Source organism: Thamnophis sirtalis, unplaced genomic scaffold (assembly GCF_051295495.1).
Source record: "Thamnophis sirtalis isolate CommonGarterSnake01/CBP01778 unplaced genomic scaffold, rThaSir2_p1.2 scaffold_4, whole genome shotgun sequence".
Classification (NCBI taxonomy): domain Eukaryota; kingdom Metazoa; phylum Chordata; class Lepidosauria; order Squamata; family Natricidae; genus Thamnophis; species Thamnophis sirtalis.
In genome coordinates, this window is record NW_028261384.1 from 89861183 (window position 1) to 89880845 (window position 19663).

General features: G+C 34.8%; 1 protein-coding gene across 1 annotated transcript in view; it reads left to right on the top strand.

Annotated features, from left to right (window-relative positions):
• Window positions 1-19663, top strand: part of LOC106557250 (unconventional myosin-Id) — a 123930-nt gene that overhangs the window by 22380 nt on the left and 81887 nt on the right. The window contains exons 2-12 of the mRNA XM_087713352.1: window positions 630-838; window positions 2248-2341; window positions 3132-3297; window positions 4899-4952; window positions 6551-6646; window positions 8414-8530; window positions 9424-9627; window positions 10384-10529; window positions 10611-10725; window positions 13560-13730; window positions 18964-19034. Coding sequence (XP_087569478.1) covers window positions 630-838; window positions 2248-2341; window positions 3132-3297; window positions 4899-4952; window positions 6551-6646; window positions 8414-8530; window positions 9424-9627; window positions 10384-10529; window positions 10611-10725; window positions 13560-13730; window positions 18964-19034 — 1443 coding nt within the window. The remainder of the gene's footprint in view (window positions 1-629; window positions 839-2247; window positions 2342-3131; window positions 3298-4898; window positions 4953-6550; window positions 6647-8413; window positions 8531-9423; window positions 9628-10383; window positions 10530-10610; window positions 10726-13559; window positions 13731-18963; window positions 19035-19663) is intronic.

Consider the following 19663-nt stretch of genomic DNA (forward strand, 5'->3'; position numbering starts at 1 on the left):
CCTTTTGCCAGTCATTCTCTCTCTCCACAACCCACCTCACAGGTGAATGAAAAAAATGGGGGACAGTTTGTTGGATATGTTTGGGTAAAACTAATAAAGCTAGGATACAAATAAATAAATAATCTGCAGTGCTACTTTTCTGTAGTGACTTGGATTAATGGTATACTGGTAGAAATACTAAATTCCCAGTAGAAAACAAAAGGTTTGTCATGGCATTTTGTAAGTTAAATATTAAAATCTTGGTTTTTTTTCTGGGATTTTTAGAGTTTTGAATTGTGATATATCACATATTTAAGTATTATTATTAATAGAGATACAACATTAAGGATACGTCTGGGCATACATTCATGAATACCCTGAATTTTTACATGCCCTAATCCTGTTTCTACATTTACAAGAACTTAAAAGGCATACACAGTGTACATAATTCTGCCCGTACATAATAGAAGAGTTACTGATGTAACTCTTCAAATATTGCTTATTTTCAGTTAGTAAATTCTTTAGTCATGAGGAAAAAGTATGATGAAATGAAATTCTCATTAAAGTACAAAGTTCATGTTAGTTATGTGATATTGTCTGCTTTATAACACTTTCTAATTTTTCTGTCACCTTTGTCTTGCACCATTTAGGTTTGAAAAGGGACGGATCTACACATTTATTGGGGAAGTAGTGGTTTCTGTAAATCCTTACAAGAATTTGAACATCTATGGCCGTGATATAGTTGAGCAATACAAAGGGCGTGAGTTGTATGAGAGGCCACCTCATCTCTTTGCCATCGCAGATGCAGCATATAAAGCCATGAAGAGGCGATCAAAGGACACATGCATTGTAATATCAGGTGCGTCAGAGATACCTGCTACCTCCCCTTCTGGTGATACTTTAAACAAAGCTGGAAGATTAAAACTAGGTTCTTATATTACATTGCATTACAAACTGACCATTTGGTGATTTTGTGTAAAGTGTGAGTCCAGATTAGTTATAATTGAATAGGTTCTATGATTTAGTGAGTGAGTGATATTCCTTCCTTCCTTCTTTCCTTCCTTCATTCATTCATTCATTCATTCATTCATTCATTCATTCATTCATTCATTCACGTTAAATGGCTACTCATCTAGTAGATGTAATCCTGGGCAGCTAAAACAATAAAAACAATTATTAGTGAAATAAAAAGCCAAGGGTGATCATAGAAGATGAACCCAATAAGACAATACAAAAATGGGACCTACCTATCCCTTGTCCTGGAATACATAGAGTGCTTATTGGAAGGCCAGCAGAGTCAAGGCCAACAACAACAAGCAGGTTTCCAAGGTCCCATAAGAGGACACTCTTTAATTGGAGGGATCCAGAACATACTCCTTCTGTTAGATCTAGAGGGATGGATAGAAACAACCAGAGAGAAATATTCCACAAAAAAAGCCGGCCCCGTGATGTGAAAGGCTTTAAAGGTGTAACAACCAGCATCTTCAATTCCATCTGGAAACACACTTGCAGCCAGTACAGTTCCCATAGCAAAAATGTAACATGGATGTACAGTATTGAAGTGTATCCAGAACTGCTGGTATTTTCAAATTCTGGATCAGCTACTGTTTCCAGATGATCCTCAATGGCCACTCCATGTATTGCACTAATAAACTTGAGAGGTGACTAAAGCCCGTGTGTTGAATAGTGTCTCTTGATCCAGGAAGGGATGCAACTGAGATCAAAAAACAAAGTTATGGAGAAGCCTTCCTCATTATAGCTGCCCTCTGTTCTTCAAAAAGAAATTGTGAGTCCATGAGACCTCAAATTGCATGTTGGATCTATTTGAGTCCAAAGATCATAAGATGGAAAAACCCTGAATCCAGTGGACCCTAAAATCCATAGCCCCTCAGTTCTTCCCCATCCAGAGGCTTACAAACTCCAGACACTGAGAAATATTATATATCAGATGTAATTTGTAGGTTTTTGTAAATATAACCTGTAAAATTTATTTGCCAGATGCTCTCCCGTTCCACTTTATTTTTTATTTTTTAAATCTAGGACTTGTTAGTCCAATACTGTGTACTTTTCTTTCCAACTTTTATAAAGATTTTCAAGGTTTTGCCCAGTTTTCCTCTTGAACTGGAAACTGAGCATGAAGACACAGAGTTTAATATTAATTACTTGAATAATAAAGAAGTTCAAGAAGCTCAAAGCTCACTTGTTCTCTTTAGCTAGCGAAATAGATGAAATTGTGTTTTGATGCCTGTCTTTCATTTGTGCCCTCAGGGGAGAGCGGAGCAGGTAAAACAGAAGCAAGTAAATACATTATGCAGTACATAGCTGCCATTACCAATCCGAGTCAGAGAGCTGAAGTTGAAAGGTAAAGGCGCTTGCTATGGAGGGGGGAATGTTTGATTTAATTGAATGCAAAATATAATTGCTCCATAGGCAAAAGTAGAAATGAAGGTGCCACAATAGGTGCAAATGTTTAGCTTCTCAAGAGCTCTGGTAAAAAAAAAAAAGACCAAAAAGAAAAAAGAACACAGAAAACATTGTATCAAATGTTCAAGGTACATTATTGGGCTCTAATATTGAATATTGGCCTAAATCCTTTAACAGCAACTTTCTGTTGCATAAGAAGTGCTTACATCCCCAAAAGTAATTGCCATTGACTGGTTTATTATCTTCTGAGAATTTTAATGTGTCGGGTTTAAAGTGGATTGAATTTCAGGCAATCTGGATACAGCTGCTTTCACTTTCTTCTTGGTATTTCTGCTATTAGACAGAACCTTAATCTCAACAATATTATCTATATATTTTGACATGATGATCTATTCTCTGAAGCCTCTAAGGCCTTGAACATAATTTTGGAATTCATAGTCGGCTTCACAGAGAGAGAAGGAGCTTTTAACACTACAAGGATGGGAGTGACTAGACCACTGTACTTCTGCTTTCCTAAACATAGAATAAAGCTTGCTATAGATGAACATTTGAGAATTAGGGATCTGTTATTTGCTTGGGATGGCTTTCTGCTGACCACATTTTGAAAGACAGACTCCTTTAGCCTATAGTAGAACAAAGATGGCCATTAGGTTTCTTACCTATAAAAAACATTGTGTCTGACATAGGTTCCTTTACTATTAGTTTTTGGGCATGTGTGTTCTTTAAAGGGTGAAGAACATGCTGCTGAAATCCAACTGTGTTCTGGAAGCTTTTGGCAATGCGAAAACTAACCGTAATGACAACTCCAGCCGCTTTGGAAAATATATGGATATCAATTTTGATTTCAAAGGAGACCCCATAGGTGGACATATCAATAATTACTTGCTGGAAAAGGTAACTAGGGTTTTCATGCTCCTCCACAGATAACTTTCAGAAATTAGTAACATTTACTATATTATAAGCATCTGGATTCATAATAGAAAACTGAAGTGAGTTTTGGGGATAATGCTAAGTGTATGAGAAAGTTGGCTTTAACTTGCAAAACTTTCAGTAAATATAATTGTAACAGAGACCATAGTTTTAAATAGATGATCATGTGGTTGTAAGGAAATTTACTATTACATGTTTCGTGGCCTGATGGGAAACCTCAGTTAAAAATGGAATAGATGATAGGGCACTTTTTAAGTGCTGTCTAGCTTTCTGTTTTGTGACTATATGCAGAATTATTTTTTAAAGCAACAGCATTTGTTGCCCTTAAACATCCATACAGAACATACACTGTATGTTTATTTTCCCTTTTCTCCTTCCCTCTCTCTGCTTTGTTACTCTGTTAGAAAGATAATCTTGGAATAAGCACTGAAGGTTCGATTATTTAGGAGTTACTTTTCAGGTATTCCTCTCATCTCCCAAATTTAAACCATGCAACAGTTTTTGTTTCAAAATGTTACTGTTAATAATAAACTCCCACTTTAGCTGTGTCTTGCCCTCTGATATCTGTCTGATTTACCTTTCCATCCTTTTGTAATAGAACAATTTCTGGCTAAACTATTATTCAAAGAAAAGTTACTTATAACCCATCCATGAAGTTATGATTGCAGCATACCCACCCGTCCACCCAGTAATGTGACCACATCTCCAGCATTTGACACTTGCATACTGCAGTCATGTGACCACATTTTGTTTTTGGATTTTTTTTTTTTACATTTTCCTGCAGTAAATCTCTATTGAATAAATGGGCTCATATTTACAACAACCAAATGGTTCACTTAACAGATTAAGATAAATGAAACATTAACCAGTAACATTACTGAAGTCCTGCTATTACTTGTCGAACTGATTTATCCCAGAAGGTATTCTACCCTTGGTCCAGAGGTGGGTTTCTGCCGGATTGGGCAAACTGGTAGTGGTGATGGTGGGAGGTTCTGTATACCCACTCAGACGCTTCTGCACATGCACAAAAGTGTTGCGTGAGCATGTAAGCACGCACGCACGCACGCACGAATGAGCCGGTAGTAAAATAAATTGAAACCCACCACTGCCTTGGTTGTACTGAATAAAGTTGTTTAAAAGACTAGCTGCCCTTTGGAGGGATTGCCAACACAATGGCACTAAATTTGGTTCGTTGCAAATGGTTGTTATGCCACTGTTGTACTGCAAGTCTCTCATTATTTGTTTAATTTATTTAAAGGACCTATATGGCTTCCCATCTCTCACATGACTCTGGATGGCTAATAGCCATAGCACTCAACAAATAAATAAACTATCATCATCATCTATTATATTACATTACATTGTAATAACACAAATTGTGTAATCCCGTCTCCCTTTAAGCCTTCTTCCTCCTAAGAGATTTATTATTTAAGTAGGGCAAAATTAGGTTTAAAAAGAGCCTGTTTTCGATACTTCACTTAATGTAAACTGTTTGCTTATGATAGTACAGATTAAAAAATAAATTAGCAACCGTGTTTGGTCATGCTCTTTCCCTGTTCTTCTAGTCCCGGGTGATTGTGCAGCAACTAGGAGAGAGAAACTTTCACTCCTTCTACCAGGTGAGTTGCAACTATGAAATTAGGCACTGTGTGGGTGACCACTTGTAAATTCAGAGAAAAGCACCCTATTCTTATTTGTAATGTTCTTCATTGTTTTATCCTATCAGTTTGTTACATCCCTCTTTCTCCCCTAGTTCATTCACAGTGCAAAGGACAAGTCTTTGTATAGCCATTTTGCTGTAGAAGATAATTTATTCCACTCTGAGGCTCAAAGACCGACTCTTCAGATTTCCTTTATCCAAATGTAATGTTACTTGGTGTTTTTATTTTCCTTGGAAGAGAAGATCATACTGGTTCTAGCTTGCAGATGGAAATAATTTCCATATATACTTCATGGTTTTGCCTTCTGTCCCTGCTAGCAATTATGGTAACTGGATGCCTGTCTTGGATACCTCTGAAACAGCTAATAGTGCCTTAGGGTAGCCTTTTACAAAAGACAATGTCTGTTTCTTTTGGAAAGTAGGATTCTGTATTACTTTACTTTTATGCCAGGCTACCATGTTGGTAAAGCATCACTGTTTATTGTTTTACTGGAAGAGTGTGAAGACTGTACCACTGAATTTATTTATTTGAGAAGTGTATATGATCACTTACATTATATAAAACAACCTAGATGGCTAGTAAACCCACAAATAATAAAAACACAAGATTAAAATTCCATGCCATTCAACATTTTTTCAAAATAATAATAATAAAGCTGGACTCACTTCCCATTATGCTCCAGTGAAAGAAGCCAATTTCAATGTCATTTCAACATATCATATGTTGATCATATATGATCATATCATATATTCAACCCCCCCCCCCCAACATATCTTGGTTTAGATGAAACAATGAACATGTTTAAATATTTTGGGAAGCTAGCCATTCTGAACCCCACCCCACCCCAGAAGAAAGTTTCCTAATCCTGAAAAAACACGAGTTCTTGAATATGTAATAACTTAACTCCATTAAAAGTTGCATCTCTCATAACAGGATAAAAAAAGACGAAAGGAGAAACAGAAGTCTTTAAATGAAGGACACCCCTTAGCTGAGATTCCAGAAGGAAGATCCTAAAGATAAATCAAGTATCAGTAGCATTGAGTGGTAATCAGTAGCAGATAGTTGGGGTTGAATGCCACTCAAAGCATATACTTTTTCCTCCCCAAAATAGCCTTATGTAAGAGAGAATGTAACTTGTCAGGAGTGACTAGTAAAGGAGCAGCTGTTACAATGCTTGCTTTCTTCACTGTTGAATATTATATTCGTTCAATGTCCTTTATACCACATGCTTGAGACATGGACTATCCTATCAAGACAGTGTTTTAGATGGCAATTATATTAATAATACATAGCACCAAAAAGGCAATTGATGTAAGGCGTCTTTGCTGCTTTCTGGGTTTGGTAGTTTTCTTGCAGATGTTTCAGTACCCAAACTAGGTAACGTCATCACTGCTAGCAACTAGGATTCATGATGTTACTTAGTTTGAATAATGAAACATCTGCAGGGGGGGAAATCAACCTTAGAGAGCACCAAGGACCCTCATTTCAACCCTGAGCTACCAATACTCTCCTTTATCAACACAATTGGTTCAAGTAACTGATCCTTATCTTTTTAGCTTCTTCAAGGTGGCTCTGAGCAGCTTCTGCGATCTTTGTATCTACATAAAGATCTATCTGCATATAGCTATATTAGTGCTGGAACTCAACCAAAGGTGAGGAAGAATCATCTTTCCCTTTGAAACTATTGCATGGTAAACTATTCTATTTCTTATCCACCTGTACATTTGGAGATCTGATTACATTTAGGTTAACCTATTCAATGCTTACAAGTAATTTTGATTGGCTATCTTAAAAACTGCTAAAAATGAATGATCCAGTATACTTCCAATATTAATTGATCAACTACCAAGTCAAATCTTTTATTAAGGTCCCAGACCAGGATTCAATGGGTGAAACATAATAATTTAAAGAACTAAAAAATATAAAATACACAGAATCAATTACATCTTTAGCAAACTTTCCAGGGCATTCTGAGGAATCTTTTAGATGAAGTATCTCAGGTATCTGATTTCTTTTAGATGAAGAAACTAAAAATATATAATCTCATTCAGCAATTCCAAGGCCACATTTTAACAGCAAAATGTATGGCTAATTTAATAGCAAAATGGCTGAAAGGTTTTTATTGTGTAATTTATTTTCATTATTACATTAAAACTCTGATTCCTGTAATTTTTAAATAGTGCACCATATGACAGGTTTTGAACCAGGATACCTCAAATTGGATAACATACACAACCTGTCCAAAATCATGACTTGACTTCAGTGTAATTGAAATTTGACAAGTTTTATAAAACATTTTATACCATAGAACTGTTTATGACATAATGCAAAATGTCATAAAACATTTCCGGCGCTAATGTTTGACAGTGCTATGCAGTTGAACATGGGATAATTTCAAGACACATAAAACTCTGAATGTATCCCAGCTTTTCCAGTTAAGGCATTGCATTAGAAGCTCTGTCACTGTTGCAGTCATTGAGGAATCTGGTCAGGAAATATTTTTGAAAAGATGACCCAAAAGATGATGCGTTATCTAATTATGACTATGAATGTAGACTTGAATTAGATATTTAACAGTGCTCTGGATATTACAGGTAGTAATCAAAATCAATGGGGAAGCCAGATTCACTTAACAACTGTGTAACTAACTTAACAACAGCAGTGATTCACTTAAGAACTGTGGTAGGAAAGGTTGTAAAATGGGGCAAAAGTCACTTAAAAATCTTACTTAGCAACATAAATTTTGAACTCAATTCTGGTCATAAGTCAAGGACTACCGGTATTGCATCATACATTACCTTACATGTATTATACTGTATAAAGTTACCTATTTTTATTTGGAATTCTGTGCTAAGTTCTTTTTTGCTCCTTGACAACAGTAACAAAAAAAGTTTCCAAATTTGGCCAGATTGGTTTAAAATTCTCCTTGCCATTTTTTTTTATTAGGGAAAAAATTTCAAACATTCAGCTGAAATCTTTTGAAAACTTTATATTATTGGGAGCCAGCTATCAACTTTTCTTCAATTCCTAATTAACATTATCTTGTTTTGTATGTTTGACCTTGGATAGCAGGAAAGGATGATAATTTATATTCTCTTTTGCAACTGTGGTTTACTCCTTTTTTCTTTGATTTCTTCCAACCTCTCCCCCCATCACCCCCTAGATTTTTTTAAAAAAATTATTTGGATTCATTATGAATATTTTAACAGATTAAATAGGCTTATTCTCTTGCTTTTCTTTTTCCTATCAGCTAGTTCATGTAATTTTTTTTTTACTACTATTACTAATACTTTATTCTGTGTTTTGGCTGAAATATTTCCATGTAGGGAGATAAGTGTCTTATTTTCCATTGCTTAACATTGTATTCTTAGTGTAAAAGCAAGAGAGTGACTTCATGTTTTTGTCTGTTATTTTTTTAGTGTACCATTAACGACAGTGCAGATTTCAAAGCTGTTGCTGATGCAATGAAAGTGATTGGATTTGGACCAGAAGAGGTTCAAACTGTGTACAAAATCCTTGCTACCATTCTGCATTTGGTAAGTGGATCTCTCTGCTGTTAGACTTATAGAAAGAAGGTTATGTTGTAGGGTGATATGAGGAATATCAGGAACAAGAGGGTAATAGTTATATTTTGCATTTATACATGCATATTTATTTGGATAAGAGACTTTAATTATATTTAAATATATTAAAGATCATAGACATTCAGATTCCAGATTTATTTCTAAAGATAGGCAAGCTAATAGAATGAATCAGGTTTCTATGGTTATAACGAAAATACAGGTACTCCTTGACTTAAAAGTATTCATTTAGCCATTTTTCGAAGTCACAATGTCACTTACACTTACAACCATCCCCACAGTCCTATGATTACAATCTGGGCATTTGGTGACCAACTCCCATTTATAACAGTTGCAGTTTCTTGGAATCACATGATTGGCATTTGCAGTCTTCCCCACCGGCTTTCAACAAGCAAAGTCAATGGGGAAGCCAGCAGAGAACGTTACAAGTTGCAATCATGTGTTATCTCAGTTAACAACCTCAGTGATTCACTTAAATGACCACATGTGTGGTCAAGTGATGCCTTACTTAACCACTATACAACTTAATCATGAGTTTTCTGGTCTAATTGTGGTTGTAAGTCAATGATAACTTATAGAAATTTCCAATATTCTTTAGTGGCTATGCTCTTTTATTAATTTTAATAAATAAGGTGTAACTTTTCCAATATTATCAGTAAAGCAATGGAGCAGGAATTTGGTTCCCTAGCAAGAAATGCTTTAGTTTAACATGGAGATGGAATAGCTATTATCTTAGTTTGGGATGAATCAAGGAAAAAGCCAGAGTTTTCAAGCAGATACAATGTCTAAATTGTGCTTGATGCTGAATTGTTGAGGAAATAAACAAGTTTCTTCCATATTTTTTCCAGGGCAACTTAAAAATTTCTGTGGATGGTGAAACACCAGTGATTGAAAATGGCAAGCTAGTATCTGTCATTGCAGATCTGCTCTCAACTAAAGCTGATACAGTAGAGAAGGCCCTGCTTTTTCGAACTGTAGCTACTGGTCGTGATATCATTGATAAGCAACACACAGAGCAAGAAGCCACTTATGGCAAAAATGCATTTGCAAAGGTGAATATAGATTCCATCCTATAGATTTGATATCTTCATTTTTAAGTGAAAGTTAATATGATTGATTCAAAAAGTTCAAAAGTAGCCACGCACATAAATCCATACATAAATTATCACTTGCAATCCATGAACAATTTATGTAAGAAAGGGAAAAGGTGACTTTCTCTCCAGTTATCAAAAATCTGTGATCAGCAAGTGCCTTATTTCTTGTGACTAGAAATCGAAGTATTGTTTGAAGATTGTCTGAATTGCCAGTTATCTTTGGGAGGCTAGTGATTGAAATTCTTTGGATATTTATGAAGTCTTTGGAATTCCCAAAGTTTATGGATGATGTAATAGTCATACTATGAGAAAGTGTGAGATAGAGTATGAGAAGACAAGTATATTTTTGAGTGTGCAGGGAGATTGGAACACACACACTTGTGGCTACTTTGAATATAATCAATGAAGTTAAGTTGTATATCATCAGTGAGTTAAGACATTGGTGGAGGAAGAATCTGGAACTGGCTGACTTGTTTAATGAACTAAATGTCCTGAAAATAACCCTATTTCAATTTTAATAATGCTACAGCAAAAGAACAGCTTTATTTGCAGCTTTTTTTAAGTCTCATAAGATTTTTACTGCTGAGTAGGTTAGAACTGGATGATTCCCAGTTTTCTTTTATAAGGCTACAGTGACCTAACACAAAAATACAGGTTTAATAAATCTGGGTTCTAAGCCAGGAAATAAAATTGATGATGTACTTTGGTTTGTAGGCAATGTATGAGCGCCTTTTCTGCTGGATTGTGATGCATATCAATGATGGGATTGCAGTGAAAGATTACAACAGCACTGTTCACGGCAAAAACACAGTGATTGGAGTTCTTGATATCTATGGCTTTGAGATCTTTGACAATAACAGGTGAAATATCTTGAGACAGTCAAGCATATATTGGTTCACAGGAGGATTTAAGACAGTATTTACTTATTTTTCCTTTTATAGTTTTGAACAATTCTGCATTAACTACTGCAATGAGAAGTTGCAACAGCTCTTCATTCAACTTGTTTTGAAGCAAGAACAGGAAGAATATCAGCGAGAGGGGATTCCTTGGAAGCATGTGAGTAGATTTACACAGTCTGCTCAGAAACACTCAGTGGTTACCCCCACCTCCAAATTAATATTTAAAATGCAGTATCATATGGGGAGGGAGATTCAATATGTTTATTTAAAACATCAAACCAAGAGAACACAACCACTAGAAAACCAGTTAATAAAGCCTGCAAAAGTTGTGAAAGAAAAGAAAATTGAAAGCAGATAAATTTTACCAGTTAAGAAGATAAAGAAAATGTGCATGGTTTTCAAGAAAAACTATTTCTATTATAACTGGATTTGAGGAAAGGGATAGAAATGTAGAACTTCAAGGAAGACTTTTTCAGCTATTATATAGACTAAGTGAGACCATAGAGAAATAATCTTTTAAATACTTTGATCCCAAGGCAAGGTTATAAAGATTATAATCAGCACTGTGAGATATGCCTGGAAGCAGACAGATAAGCAAGGTAGCTGCAATATCAATGATATAATAGACTATGATCTTTAAGAACACACTCTGCTCCTGCAGCCATGTATTTATGGATATATCTTCATGAATACAGAATAGCAATAGTACTTAGAATTCTTTACCGCTTCACAGTGCTTTGCAGCCTTCTCAAAATGGTTTACAGAGCCAGTATATTGCCCCCAATAATCTTGAGTCCTCATTTTACCAACCTCAGAAGGATGGAAGGCTGAATCAACCTTGAGCCAATCAAAATTAAACTGCTGGTAGCTGGCTGTCAGCAGAAACAGCCTGCACCACAACATTTTAACCACGCCGCCACCACGGCTCAGAATATTTCTGTATTCATCGCCCTGTCCACCAAATGAAATGTGATCAACTCCTTCCAGATCCCATCCCTATTGGATGGTCATCTAATGGGATCTTGAAAATGGGCATTTTTAATAACTGCCTATTTCCTTTGAAATTTTTCCTGGCAGAGGTGCAATCAGCTTTATCTCTCTTAGGCTTTAGGAAAATTGTGAAGATTTATCAGTTTAAAATCTTCCTTTAACTTTCATTGTATCTAGAATTGCATGTGTTTGGAAACATTACATATTGAAATAGTTAGCTATGTAGAATCTTGAGAATGAACAAAATACAAGCAAAATTAATATTTTGTGCCAAATTTAATTTCTAATGGGTTTTCAAGGAATGTCCCATGTAAAAGTTATTACAATCTAATAATAATAATAATAATAATAATAATAATAATAATAATAATAATAATAAAGAATACAAACCGACAAAATACTGGCGCATAATACACCAGACATCACACTGGTTGAGAAAAATAGGGTCACAATCATAGACATCGCAATACCAGGTGATAGCAGGGTCGCCGAGAAGGAACATGAAAAAATCGCAAGATACCAGGACTTAAAAATCGAAATTCAACGACTATGGCACAAACCAGCAGTGGTAATTCCAGTGGTAATTGGCACACTGGGTGCTATTCCAAAAGCACTGGAATTACATTTAAAACAGTTAAAAATTGACAAAATCACCATCAGTCAAATGCAAAAAGCCGCACTGCTTGGATCTGCACGCATATTGCGAAAATACGTTACGACGTCCTAGGCCCCTGGGTGGGGCCCGACTAGTAACCAATGCCAAATCCGGCGAAACAACTGGCCGCTGTGATACAATTGTATAATAATAATAATAATAATAATAATAAAGAATAGGTCATCTATCACAGGTTGGCATACTCTGATAACAGTTATCATTAAATCATGATTGAGTGAGGAATATTCCTGTTTAATGTAGATGCTTCTTCAAAGAGATTGCAAGTACATCTAGTTTTGTTTAAACAGCAACATCTGGTTGATCCTTATTCTCATGCTGGTTCAGGATACCGATATTTAAACACAAGATGGAAAAAATGTATCTGAATACTGATGATATCTTCCCCTAAATCTCTGAGATTTAGTTCAGTTCAAATGTTGTCCTTGTATGATGCATGGTTCAATACAGATGATATCAAGCCAAAATTCCCAGTATTGCTTTTGGAGACTGACTTATTAGGAAATTTTGAATTACTATAAGATGGCGCTCCATACCCACCAGTCAGCTCAGATTGTCCAATGACACACTAAATAGAATCCAAAACCACAGAACCAGCAACAGCTTATTCATTCTGTCTAGTTCTCTATTCTCCAATCCCCAAAATAATCAAGATCTGAATCTAATCAAAATAGATATAGACAAACTTTGCAATGCCAAACAACGCTCTATGATCTTGTGCCAAAAATGGAGTTTGGAGACAAATTAATAAATATCAACTTCTTAGAATCAGAGCAGTAGGGGAAAATATTACTTTTTTAAGGCAGGACAAAAATATATTCACTGTCCATGTATTTAATGAAACAGAGATCAGCAATGCCCCTATAATCAGCAACAACTAGTGGAGTAATAGCCACACAGACTCTGTATATGTAGTAATTTTTCCCAAGATTCTGAGACTGCACTCTAACTTTAGTAGAATAGGGGACTTCTACTTTTAATATTATTGGTATAAAGTACAAAGAGGAGATAAAACTTGGAATATATGTTTATCATCTCAACCACACAGAATACCATATCAATACTTCTTTATTCTTCAGATATCTCTAGACTTAGAAAGTTTCAAAATATTGCTGAATAGTTTGGCTTAAATCTATCTGAAATATTGTATGATTTATTGTATTGTATAAATTTAGAATAAATTTTACTGAGTTTCAAAGTAGGAACTGCACTTGAAGGAAATTTAAAGTAACACCTCTTCATTTTTCACCTGTATTATTAATTTTAGTAATGCAGTATACTTTTCCTCACAGAAATGTCTTTAGTATTTGTTCTCAAATATTCTATAGATTGACTACTTCAACAACCAGATTATTGTTGATCTTGTGGAGCTGCAGCACAAGGGAATCATAGCCAATTTGGATGATGCGTGCATGAATGTTGGAAAAGTCACAGATGAAATGTTCCTGGAGGCTCTTAATAAGAAGTTGGGCAAGCATGCTCACTTTTCCAGCAGAAAGGTATTTTTGTCTAATCTGGCATTAACTATAATTCTGGCATTAGACTAATTTAACTTTTTTTTACTTAATTAGCATTGAAATTTTTTATCTTGTCCTTTCTTAATTGAAACAGATCAGTTTACACAAAATAGTCATTTAGTTTCATATTAGTCCCTGCTTCTAAATATGTGCCAAGGAATTTTGCAAAGGATATTTTTCAGGGTTTATGACTAATTGATTTTTTTCTTAAAGCATTTTATCCTCCCAGAAAGAGTCAAAGAACAGTGTACAGTTGAAACTGCAGTCTCTAAAAACACCCTACAAAAACAAAAAATAGAACAAAAGATCATAAAAAACAAATCCACAAAATATTTTCTTTATTATCAGGTTGACCAAATCATATTATCAAGTTCAGCAAGTGCCATTTCATCAGAGTGGAAGACTGCTTCTCTCTGATGGGCTCTGAGTGTAGCAATATGGAAAAAAGCTCGTAACTAGCCCAATGCTGCCTCATTCATCTTCCCTTTTTCATGGTGTGTCGTTAAGTATGTATTTAATCCTTTTGGGATTCTAAGAACTAGAACATACTTTTTAATCCACCCCAAGCCATAAACTTGTAAGTGTTATGGCTGAGTTGAAAATACATGAATTTTCAGTGCATCCCATTCCATCCATATGTGAGGCTCAAACTGAATTATAGCATTTGTTGGCTGATATTGTTATGATGACATTAGTTGGAGGAAGGAACCAATTGGCACATACAGAATGCATAATTAATATTCACATTTTGAGAAATTTTAAAAAAATATCAAGCCTATGTCTTGAAGTACTCCTCTGCTATAAATACTTTAAAGCTGTTTCCAAAGGGAGGGAGGGGGGAAATTAATATCCAGCAGAGGGAGCCATAGACTTTTCAATGTTAAAGAGAAAAACAGAAGCATGAAGCTGGCTAGACAGTGATGTCATTTATAACCAATAGGAGCCCAGTTTAAATTCATGTAATGTTTCCTAAGCAAGTAAGAGCCGAGAATATGGAGTATAGGTTTTTATTTCAAAAAGGTGAAATTCCTTTTGAAACCGTAGTCGAACCATATTTTTATTAGAAGCAAATAGAATGTAACAAAAGCAAATGTTTACAGCTGTTCAAAAGGCTACTCATGATGCAAAACATTGGAAAAGGGAAGTTAAAATGCTAGCTTTGCTTAAAGTACAAAGTCTTCATTTGGTCATATCCATAAAATAGAATGTAAGATATAATTACTGGTTTAAACAGATACTATTGAATACTGGACAGATTTCAGGTTGCCCTTAGGGTTGTTAGAGCTGCCTCTAGGTTTGTTAAAAACTAAGAATAGTTAATCCGTTTTTGAAAGTACACCAATTAGCAGTTAATAGATTCTATATTCTAAGGGAAATGTAGAGATCAAACACTCTTTCATTATTAATACATTTAAAGTGGTGTCATTTTTACATTCAGAAATAGTAAAGTTCTTTGTAAGTTGGTATAGCTTAGAGAGTATGTACAGTTAGGGAATAAATAACACAGTCACAGTTTTACCCATTGTTTGCTTTTTTTTATAACAGAAAACCACTGGCACAATTAATAATAATAATAATTATTAACAACAGCAGCAACAACAACAACAATAATAGCTAGGCACGACCGAGTTGCTAAATGAATCCACTGGTCATTATGTAAAAAATACGACTTATCTGTACCCAAAAAATCAGAAAGTGAAGGCTTCATTTTGGCTGTCCAAGAATAAGGCAGACCAATTCCATGAAAGCAAAAATTAAACATGTCAACAACAGCAACAAATGCCATTCATGCAACAAGAAAGATGTAACAGTGAATCACTTTATCAGTGGCTGCAGCAAAATCTCACAGGCTAATTATCTACAATAACATGATCAAGTTGCCAAAATCATACATTGGAAGCTTTGCCAAAAGTTTGAGTTTAAATGCAGCCAAAATAATTGGGAACACCAAATTGACAAAGTTCTTTAAAATGAGCAAATCAAGATCTTGTGAAACTTTTGGGTGCAAATAGACAGACATCTGGCCCCTAACATGCCTGATATCACTATTGTGAAAAAGAAAAGAGTCTGGTTCCTTGATATTACAATACCAGGTGATTTATGAATTGAAGAGAAACAGCTGGAAAAAGATAATGAAATATTATGCTTTTCAAATTGAACTTGAGTGACTATGGAGGAAGAAATAAACGATTGTATCAATAGTAATAGGACCCCTTGGAGCAATACCCAAAGGGTTGTCTAAATACATGGAAATTTTGAACTTATTAGACCTAAATATCCTAACAGCAAAAAAAAAAAATCCTTCTTGGAACTGCCTTATGCTCCGATACTATCTTAAAAGCGCTTATGTCTTTGTTCAGGATTTAAAATGTTAAGTTTTTACCAGTCCCAGACTGTGAATTAAATTGAAAATTAACAACAATGACAATAATAGTAATAATAATAATAGTAATAATAATAATAATAATAATAATAATAATCAGTACTGTATTGGAAGATCTGCAAGAAATATAATTTGCCTGCAAGCAAGACCTAAAATAAAGAACCATAAAAATAAAGTCATAGGGCCTGAAGACACTAAATTGCTCTGGGACTTAAGAATTCAAACAGGCGGGCACCTAACACCCCAGACTTAACAATTGTTGATAAGAAAAATAGAAAAATCTGGATAGTGGATGTGGCAGTATCTGGAGACAGCAGAATAGAAGAAAAAGAACTAGAAAAGATCACCAAATAAAAAGATCTACAAATAGAAATAGAATGATTGGCAAAAGTAAGCAAAGGTAGTTCCAATAGTAATAGTGCCTTGGGTGCAATCTCAAAACTGGAGCACCATTTGAACACATTGGCATTGACAAATTCACCATCAGTCAATTGCAAAAGGCAGCTTTACTCGGAATAGCTTCCATCCTGCGATGATATCTGTAACGCCATCAAACATTTACATCTGCCCAGTGGTGGGATTCAGCCGGTTGTCACCTATTCGGGAGAACCGGTTGGTAACTTTCCAGGCAGTTCAGAGAACCGGTTGTTGGGAGAAATCTCCTTTTGTTTTTCCCCACTTTACAGGGATAATCCTATAAGGAAGGCAGAAAGGAAACATTCTTGTGTTGTTTCTAGCCTCATCTTTGTTGACCTGCTTACAGAAACTGTCTCTCCGGTTAACCCTGATTACATTGTAAGAGCTAAGGCAAAGCACCCATTGAAAGGAGAGATGTTGAGTTGGCCACACCCACCCAGTCACATGACCACTGAACCCCGCCTACCCAGCTGGCCATTAGGGCAGAGAAACGGTTGTTAAATTATTTGAATCCCACCACTGCATCTGCCTATCCCAGGTCCTTGGAAAGGACTTGTTAAGTAGACAGAAATGCCAAATTCAATCTGAACATCTGGCTGACTATGCCATACCATTAGATATAGTCAATTAGAAAAGGTGGTTTTACTTGGAACAGTTTACATCCTGCAACAATATATTTTTAACATCATTAAAAAAAAATTATCTCCCTATCCCTGGTCCTTGAGAAGGATTTTGTGGGTGGATAAAAATGTCAAATCCAGTCTAAACACCTGGCTGATTGTGCGATGAACCATGATAATTAACTTCAATAGCACTTTTAAACTAATGAAACTATAATTAAATTCTTCATGATAAGATCTAAATGTAAAGCAATTTTTAACACGTATTTGCTAAGATTGTTTCAAATTTAACACAATAGAACTACAACATTAAGCTTCTCACAGAACAAAATAGCCCAAGCAAATTAAGGAGTTTCATAGCAGTGGTAAGCTGTTTTGGTTCACTCCTATAAAACATGCATGAAACTAATACTATATATTTGATTAGTTTGGAGATCATCATCATAATTATTATCAAAATCATACTGGACTGATCTAGCAAACCTGAAATGTGAGCCTTTAATTTCCATTTTTCATTGATGCTTTATCTAAAACTGACAGACTGATTAAATAGATTCAAGCTATATATTACAAAATTAGATTACTTCAAATCATTGTAAAAATTAATCACAATTTTAAATAAGATAGTTGACTAAGTTTGGTGAAAGCAGACATGAAAGCATCTGATATTCTTTTTTGTCCCTGTGCTGGAGGAAGCGGGATGGAGGTACTGTTCATTTGTGCTAAAATAAAGAATGGTTTGCCATGTTATACAAAAATGATCAGCATACACCTCAACTGCTCTCATTGTTAAAATCAAACAACTCAACTGCTCTCATTGTTAAAATCAAACAACTCAACTGCTCTCATTGTTAAAATCAAACTAAATGAAGGCAATATTGTTCAAACTGGAGTACAGTTGAAGATGATTTAACAAGCACTATCACACAATTAAAATAAATGTGTTGATTGATTATTGAATTAAATAGCCAAATGCATAACATTATGCAAAAAATCATCTTCTGAATTAATACTTCTGTGTTAGAGAACTGTTTTCAATGAAAACTGTACGATTGTGGTTTGGTAGCACAACTCATTTAGAATTACAGATCAAGCTTGTCTCATTACTTTTCCAATAATTAGAATTCATGGTTTTAATAACTTCCATTTTTCATCCATCTGCATCTCAGTCTTTGAATTAAAGTGTGGCTTATATCTTTTTTTTTTCATTTCTGTGGATATATAAATCCTGCTTCTTCCATGTATTTCATATTAAGTTTACTGTACAGATTTGTATTTTTAAATGCACATTTCTTACCTCTATCATTGCCAGGTCAATATTTCAAACATGAAATAGAATGAAGAGTTAGATAGAATCAATCAAACAGGTTGTATTTCAATACCTTACTAAAAGCAATAAGGAAAATATTGATAAAGCTTTATCCATCATCGCAGTTCTATATTAATTGATATATTTCCTGATGTGTGCATATAAAATGTTTGATATTCTTTTGTATTTAGTTCTCCAAGTGTTTTTTTAAATAAAAAAGCCCTTTGTAAATGCCATGTTTTGTGGAAAAGACCCTTAGTAAATATCATGTGCATTTGTTTCCCAAGTGTGCTATCGCTAAGTTGAATCAAATCTCTAAGAAAGATATTGTCTTGTCTTACAGACAGCTTGTGTAGCACCTGCGTTAAGGAGAGTCATTTAGATGTAGCAATAATTAGACTTCATTCAGATCTGTAACTGAAAACCTGCTGAAAGTTACCAGCAATTGCATTTCAATAATTACTTTTTAATCCATTTGTTTTTAAGCTTTGTGCTACGGATAAAAACCTGGAATTTGATAGAGACTTTCGGATTAAGCATTATGCTGGAGATGTTATGTAAGTTTATTTCTCATACTTCTTATCCTGATTCCTATTAAAACAGTTTAATGCATAATTGCACTTTGTTTTTCCTTCTGTACTTCCTTTTGCTTTTTTGCAATGTAGGAAAACATCTGAAATTATTTCATTATGATATCCAAATGATTGATGTAGCAAATATATTGTACTACAAAAATCTGAACATCTTATTAAGAACATGTGCTCCATTTTCTGCCTTATTGTTCCACGCATGATGGTATATTCTCCTCCTCTTCTCGTCCCTCTTTTCTCCAAAAACTTAAGATAAATTAAACCTGATTTCCTTTTCAACTCTGTGAGATAGATTGGGCTGAGAATGGAAGTAACTGATCTAAAACTGTTAATCTCCAGGATTTAGGTCTCCTTAGCGGTAGTAATATATATCTTAATTACTATGGTATAATTCTGAAACAGTAACTTATGAGATTTGACAGGGTTGTGGAAAACTAGAACTTTGATTATTGAGAGAATATGTGATTTGAAAGTCCAACCCGAATGCTTCCCAGTACTTCCAGTTTAAGAATTGGAAAAAGCTTCTGCTGAGACTTAGGACGCAATTCATAGAGTTGATAATGCTAAGCAACACAAAAAGTACTTAATAGTACAGA